Source organism: Lycorma delicatula, chromosome 9, assembly GCF_047948215.1.
Source record: "Lycorma delicatula isolate Av1 chromosome 9, ASM4794821v1, whole genome shotgun sequence".
Taxonomy (NCBI): domain Eukaryota; kingdom Metazoa; phylum Arthropoda; class Insecta; order Hemiptera; family Fulgoridae; genus Lycorma; species Lycorma delicatula.
The window spans coordinates 122214291-122222932 of NC_134463.1; the positions used below are offsets into that span (position 1 = coordinate 122214291).

The window sequence follows — 8642 nt, forward strand, 5'->3', positions numbered from 1 at the left end:
AATAATAAAAATAGTAATCACAATCACAATAATAATCAGAATAATGAAGACAACAGCAAGCAATAAGCAAATATTAATCATAGTAATCACAACCACAATAATAATAATAATAAGCAGTGATTATGTACAAAACAGAATTTCAAGTATTCATCAGGATTTATTCACAGGTATACAAATAATGTAAACCAGAATTCAGTCCCATTGACAAAAGACATTAACATGACCACTAGTCTTAACACTTTTAACCACTAGTCTTGTATTAACAACAATAATACAATAGATAAGACAAGTATTAAAAAGTTCTTTTACTGCAAATATTTTTGCTGTTCACAAATAAACTACCCTAAGAGTTTATGAATTAAATTTAGTAATTATCTCTTTCACTTATAGTCTAACAGTAAGTCACCAAACCATTTCTTGTTTTCATGAAATGGAATTACTTGTAATGTCACCCTAATCGTGTCGAACTCTGTGCACACTAGAAATTTGCTCCTTCAATGTACTCCTTGCAGAATACTCTCACTTCAAACTTGCATAATAACTTCTCTATCACAGCACTCTCATGCAAACTCTCCTCACAGAACTGATATTACTCACATCTCACAGACTGATGTCAAAATGTCTCGCATAGAGTGATTTCACAGAACTAATCTCAACTGGTCTTCCCCGGAGTATTTATACTCCTATCCTCTTTACCTGTTGGATAGGACCCAACTCAAAGCATGAGAATGGTCGAACGCCCTCACATTTTCCCAAGAAATTTCAAACCTTGATCTGGTAACTCTTCTCACGGAAAGTCGGTTTAGGTGTGTCAGTGGACAGAATTACAAAGGACCATTCTTAAATGAACCTGTTACCTTTACTAAAAGGGTTCCTCTTTTACTCCTTTTCTGGATTCACCCATTATTATATTTTCTACTTAATTGGTAGGAATCCGTTACTCAGGTCCGTAATACCACTCTTGTTACAATATATTAAAAAATTCATTCTGAAAAAAGCAGAGATCTGTGAAACTAATTAACAGACTTAAAAACAAAAAACCATATGTGATAAAATTTGTTTTAATTAATTTAAAAAAATTAACTAGTAAACAATTAACCAAACTATTTGTTAATATTAAACAGGCTTTATTTTAAGCCTGTGACGTTAAATCTTCACCAAAGTGACTGTCAGACAAAGAATGAGAAGTATGGGTAACTACCTTTTGAAGGTGCCCAATTCTTCTTTATATAGCAAGATGCAGGGCTGAAAAGACGGTTGGACAGCTCAAGTAAACAAACCCTATATGGATTCAACCAGCCCAGCTCCTCCCACATTTTAACCTAAATGACCTAAATCAAATAAATAACCTAAATGTAGACAAAACTACAACTGAAAATTTAATTATAACCAAAAGGCTTCTGAAAACCTCCTACCTATGTTACATTACTACTACCTAAAGTGGTGGCTAATTAGGAAGACTGCAAGACTTCAGCAGAACAAGCTCACATTAGCCAACACATCTAATAAGTAACTTACCCACCACATCCTGCTCGCCACTGACAAATATGAAATAAAAGAAAAACAAACCATTAAGAAAAAGGATCTTATAATGACAGGTTTTTTTTGAGTAACAATGACCCTGTAAGTAATAAAAAATAGCAATTAAGATAAGTTACAGGTTCAACCAGGTGGGTTGAATTGGTAGTGTTCTTGAGAGTGCAGCTTTAAAACTAAGCAAATGAAATTATGCTTTTTTGTAAACACTCTTATTCCAAACAACAATCAATATTTTAATCAATGTTAATACCTAAACTTTACTTTAATCAACAATCAATTCAATTACAGTACCTTAATTAAATCTTCTAAAACATTACAGAAAGCAGCACAATTCAACTGAATAGGAACGTTAAACAAATCAAACCTTCTCATAGCAGACGACCAATCAATAAACTGAGAAGTAAGTTGTAACAAAAACTCTTGAACTGCCACATCATTATTTATAGATTCAACATTAAGGATCTGTAATAAAAAGACAATCTCCTTTTTACATTGAACTTGCGAAAACAAATAAATATCAGAATATTAATCACAAAAGTAAAAAATAATATGCTATTTTAAAATAAGACATATCAATAAAACAAATCAGTAAATGGCAGTATAGTATTTAACCAACCTTAAAGTAATTACATTTCCAACAATTCATTACAATAATATTATTCTAGCTTAATTATCTTGAATTTCTCTGTTTATAAATTTTTCTCAAAATCAAAAGTTTCATTTAGGACTGAAATCTTGAAAAAAATTTTCCTATAAAAGAAATGTTACTTAAAATATTAAGATGATTGAAACAATATGGGAATGGATGGATAATTTTCTTCAGTCTTTCAAAAAGCAAACAATAACTCATGAAAAAATCGATCAGCAGTTGAAAATCAGTAGCCCACCACCCCAGACAAAATAACCAAAACAAAAACATTCAATTTTAAAAAATGGATCCAGAATAGCCTTCATAAATTCTACAATACACAAAACAAAGCACCCATTAGACATACATTAAACTGACCTAGTGTGTAATTATCTGGATAAACAAAGGCGTCAAAGAGAAAAAATGTAAGGAACTACCCAAGTCAGAAAAGACCTAAAAACACTTCCATGCATTTATAAAAGGAAAATCTTCCACCTATATTGTAGTTTCTACTGTTTTTCTGTTTAATTCAAAACTAATTGTTTCGTCGTGTTGACAAAAAAGTTAAAACAAATTTTACAAACTTAAGAATAACGTATAAGTAAAATGTAAATAGTATAAGGTAAAATTTTACGTTACTGTTGCTAAATAGTTTGTAGCTGCTTGACAATAATCTCTCTTGGTTTAAATTACAGGAAACCTAACAATATGGCATACTTAGTAACTACAAACTTTTTGGCGTAGGGGTAAATGTATCATAATAATTATCACGAACATGTACAATCACTTTAATTAATAGCCAAACTTTCGTTACATATGATATAATAACAAAGTAATCATAATGGTTTAGCAATTATAAGACTCACCTTTCTATGTAAGAAGCAAAGAAACATTCCATTGCTATTTCCATTCAATATAATACCAATACTTTCTACTTTTTCATTTCCTAAAGTACTCTCAACTTTCACTATGAATAAAAAAAGGTATTAAAAATAAATATTAGTTCAGACAATTAGTGCACTAAATTTACTTGTAAGTATTAAACAATATTTGGAAATACGTGTTTCCAATCAATAAAACTAATAAGTTTTTTGCGCGCACTATAGAAATTATGTCTATATTCCCGTTATCAATAGACCGGTTTTCAGCCAGCTATTCTTATCAGAGCCATCTTAGATTTGTGATGTCAGGTTATCAAAATTACGAATAACCTTAAATTTAATAATTCGTTTTGATAGTTTGGTAAAAAGTCTACTTTTTTTCTAAAAAAGAGATTACAATTGACAACAGATTCGCAATTCAGTCAATTTTAAGGCTTTTTATTTATTTCAGTTGCACACAGTTATACATTTTTGGAAACGAATAGTTGTAGTTTTTTTTCTTTTTGAATGTATTTAAAATTACATTCACTTCAATCTCCGTAACCAACGACAATGACCCAGTCTTTTAAAGGGAATCTCTCGTTTAATTCTAATCAGACTGGCATTTTTCACAGCTACAAAATTTCTCCACCACATTCTACATAAACTGTTAGTCTGTATTTTTAAAAAAGATTTAGTATCGAGTTTTATTTTTAAAGATTCATTTATATTTTATTTTTAGAAACACAGTTCTACCTTTACAACTTAACATTTATAAACTAATTTTTATTTAATTTAATTTTTTTTGTACAATTAATATTTACAACTTTCTCTAAATGTAACATGTTTTTTTTGTTTTTTTTTTTTTTTTTTTTTTTTAACGAGGGTATCAGTTTGAACATAGTAGTAGCAGCACTTAAGTGCAGCTCAATTAAAAAAAAAATACTGGATGTTTGGATTCAGTAGATGTAAGCTGTGTTACCTGCCGCAGTTCTCATACTCTGTTTTACTATAATTATTACTGTTTTTACACAACATATAAACTATTAGTTGTGCGCTTCATTGTTTCACTATGGTCTCAGTCTGATTCTTCATTATTTTTATCACTTACATACACAGTAGCATCTCCGTTTTCTTTTAATTAAAAATAAACATCCGGCTTAAGAAGTGTTTGGCAAAAGAAAAAAAAAAGTTAATATAAAAATTACCATAAAAAAAATTTTAAATAAATGTATTCATTTTGCATTTCTTACTTTCTTCATATTTCATTAATTCTTACCAAATATTCTTCATTCAATTTTTATAAATAGCCTACGCAACACACACACACATGCATACATACTTTTCTGATAATGCCCAAGTTATATGAAATATAAAATTAAGTATTCAAACCTAGAATTTCGTATAGTGGTGATTTTTCATACTCGTATGTTACAGTAACAACATTTGATTTTATTGCATCCAGTATAGAATTAATTTGTGGAACTTGGTTAGAAATTATTAATAATCTTTTTGTTTCTTCCATTTTCTTGTTTTAATTGGTTTTTCTGCTGAAAAAGAAATATTGTAATTTGTTTATCACCTTGAGCAAATAAAAATCAATTTAAAAAGTAAGATATATATTCAGTTTATTTATTTATGATTAATAAATCACAACTGATGTACAGAATGAAACGAAAAAGTATACCTGGCAATTAATTTTCAGACTCTTCATATAAAAATACACAAAAAATGTTCTATGAAAACTAGAAAATTCCCAATTGTTTTCCTTACTGGCATCATTTTGTGTATGGGCTTTTTTTTATAAAAAAATCTATATCTCAAGATAGGACTGAGTAATCATTTAATAATTTGTGCATGGCTCATAGTGAGTTTTATCTAGTCTCAAAAGTAAAAGAACACTTGAAGGGCCAGCACTTCAGCTCTGTTGAAGAGGTAAAGTCTGTAGTGAGCAAATGGTCAATTTTTTTTTAAATGGATATCAAAAATTGGAGCAGCGTTGGCAGAAGTTTATTGAAGTGTGTGATTATTTTGTAAAAAAATAATTATATAATTTTGAAAATAAAACATCAATGATATTTCACTTGTATATTTCATTAAAATATACTTTCCATTTCATTCTCTATTTAAAGGGAAGCAAACGTTTTCAGCCCACCTGATAAATATATTTTCTGAAATCAAATTGATACTGCCTGATCAAATGTTATTCAATAAGGTTATCATTAGTAAATAGAACTGTTTTAGACATAATCATAATTTTTTTTTTTAATAAGATATTTTTCATTGTCTGTCCTAGATCTACTTATAGAACTATTTACTTTTTGTTGTTTTCTTACATTTTTTATTAAATAATAAATTTAAATTTCTTAAATGTTATCAATTTATAATATGTACGCAACACTTCACCTTTTGTATAGTGGGAACAGTGACTAGTTGTAAGAATTTTTTTTTATGATTAAATTAAAACTCAGAATAAATATCATGTTTAAAAAATTTTAATTTAAAAAAACTGTAAACAGTAAATCTAACTAATGACATAATTTCTAAATGAAATAACCATTTTGAGTATAACAATTTTAGAGAAGCAGTTTTTCTAAATCCTTGAATAATTCATCTAGCACATAATCAAAGTTTAAAGATGGTTTCAGAAGAATAGAGATTCAACACAATCTGAATTTAAATTGGAACACAAATGTTAATTGATCAATACAATAAAGGAATATTTAAGCAAGCTTAGCCTAGTACAAAAACTATTCATTATAATTTTATTAGTACAAATCATTGTTAATATACTTCAAGTAATCTGTTAGCACTGATAAATTTTAGTTTTATTTTTTCCATTTTGTATCATATTATACATTTTTTTGTTACATACAAGATCAGTAAATAAAGTAAGGAGACTAGTCCTTTTTGCTAACCAAAGTGGCAACACTGTAAAGTTACTAGTAACATATGGTTATACAAACAGCAGATTTATATTAGGTATATTTTTAGTCTATTGTTGCCACGTGAGATGTAAATAGACTTTTCATGAAAAGATTTTTTGTTGTGCATTGCAAAAATGAGTGATACTAATTATGAGCAATGTTGTGTAATCAAGTTCTGTGTTAAACTCTGTGAGAATGCTACTGAAACTTTTTCAAAATTGAAAAAGGCATAAGGAGATGATACTCTGAGACCAAGTTTTTAGATGGTTTAAAGCATTTTCAGATGGTTGGAAATCAGTTGTGGATGATCCACACACTGGAAGACTATTAACAAAATGTGACAACAATGTTGAGGAAATCAGAGTCCTGAAACAGTACGACTGGCGATTAACTGTCAGAATGATTGCAGAACAACTGACTGAACCATACCACAGTCCATCAAATTTCGACAAACGAACTGGACATGAAAAATGTTTGCGCAAAATTGGTCTCAAAAAACCTCACTGTTGAACAAAAAAATAACAGGGTGGAAGTGTGCCACGATCTTCTAGGGCGAATTGAAACTGATCCTGATTTTCTAAAAAAATGTTATTAATGATGATGAATCTTGGATATTTGAGTACGACTCAGAAACAAAACACCAGAGCAAGGAGTGGCACATTTCAAACTCACCACGTCCCAAAAAAGCAAAAAAGAACAAATCAAAACCATGCTAATTTGTTTCTTCAATAGTAGTGGCATTATCCATAAAGAGTTTTTGCCTACAGGACAGACTGTAAATGAATATGTTTACCGAGAAATTCTTAAAAGACTGCGGAAAAGAGTTGCCCACATGAGACCAGCCATCAAAGACAATTGGATGCTGCATCATGACAATGCACCTTGTCATACTCCACTCGCAATTAATGAGTTTTTGGCTAAGAAAAACATTCCTGTAGTTCCTCAACGCCTTATTCACCTGACTTGAATCCTGCAACTTTTTCCTATTCCCAACTTTAAAAAAACACCTGAAGGGGCACCATTTTGGAACAGTAGAAGACGTTAAAATAAATGTAACAGACCACCTGAAGGATATTCTGGTTTCTTTGTTCCAACACTGCTATGAAGCGTGGGAAAGCCATTAATCCTTTTGAAACTATTTCAAATGTGATAGAGTACATGGATAACTGGATTGTAAATAAAAAGTTTTTCTGAACGAGTCTCATTACTTTATTTACAGACCTCGTATGTAATATTTTTAACAATGAGTATTGTATTTAACACAATTTTCAAGTTGTCTAAAATTAGCATAGTAATAATTGGAAATAAAGTCTACCAAAGATGCAAATTCATAAACCTAATGGCCCCCTCTTGAATATCTTCATTCAGTTGGATAGGGCTAGCTTGAGAAATATCTTTACTAATGAGCAAATATCATTCTAATGATATCAGACTACTATGGGTTTACTACAAGATAATGTTCTATGCAGAATCTTTTATCAATGCCCTGCGATTGATAATTGCATCATGCTTGAATATAGGCTCTTTACAGGCTTCTAAATTTTTGGAGTATCTTTTGGAAGGTGTAGATGTTCCTCTGACTTGGTTGGAAAAGTTGTAGCAATCAGTACTGGCTAAGCAGACCTGAATTTTTGTGAGTAAATAAGAAGCTTTATGGTAGAAGCACTTCAGGATCACAACAGTCCCTTTAAAAAGAAATTAAATATGTTTACAATAAACAAAGAATTTTTGTTGGAATCTCATCATTACAAAAGGCAATCAACAAAAATACACTTTCAAAATATACAGAAAACTAATATTGACAGATGGTAACATTTAACATATTTTTCAAACCAATCAACCTCACATAATTTATATCCTTTTAAACCATGATTTACAGACTACTCAACACAACCATCCACATATAGGCCATAAAGAAGAATAGATCATTATTAAATATTTAACATGCATACATGGTTATACTCATTGCCACTATCAGACAGAAAATAAAAATAAAGGTAAACAAAATACACATCTTATTAACTTGCATAAACGTTGAATCATGGAAAATACCACAAAAATGAAAAAAAGATCTATTAAAATTGTACTCATAATTTGACCTTCAGTACAAAAACAAAAAATTAAGACAACATTATACACAGTGCAAATCACCAAACACCACTAGATTACACAAACTGAATCGTTCTGACTTCACAGTGTTCTATACTATTCAAACAGAACACATTTTTGAAATAATTATAGTGACCAATTAATTATAAAAACTGCCACTCCTTAGCAATATAGTTAACATTTGCCAACCATCTCAAAAATAAATCACAAATCCACCAATATTAGCAACCACAATATTCTACACACTTAACAACTTATGACCACAACTTAACACTCCTGACCATTATGAAATATATGAACACAAAAATGCAACAGTCTAAATGAAAAAGCATATTATTCAAAAGCCGTAATAAGAAAGGGAGGTCGACAAGGATGTTCCCTACACCCATTACTTTTTAATCTTTGCATGGAACTAGCAGTTAATGATGTTAAAGAACAATTTAGATTTGGAGTAACAGTACAAGGTGAAAAGATAAAGGTGATATGATTTGCTGATGATATAGTAATTCTAGCCGAGAGTAAAAAGCATTTAGAAGAAACAATGAATGGCATGGATGAAGTCCTACACAAGAACTATCG

At 29.8% G+C, this 8642-nt stretch overlaps 1 protein-coding gene across 1 annotated transcript in view; it reads right to left on the bottom strand.

Moving 5' to 3' along the window:
• The window catches only part of LOC142330451 (serine/threonine-protein kinase Nek8-like), a 48183-nt gene extending 45074 nt beyond the window's left edge, over positions 1 to 3109 (bottom strand). Inside the window, exons 1-2 of the mRNA XM_075375692.1 lie at positions 3034 to 3109; positions 1831 to 2001 (exon numbers count right to left, since the gene is read on the bottom strand). Coding sequence (XP_075231807.1) covers positions 1831 to 2001; positions 3034 to 3060 — 198 coding nt within the window. The 5' untranslated portion in view covers positions 3061 to 3109. The remainder of the gene's footprint in view (positions 1 to 1830; positions 2002 to 3033) is intronic.
• Between the last annotated feature and the right edge of the window lie 5533 nt (positions 3110 to 8642).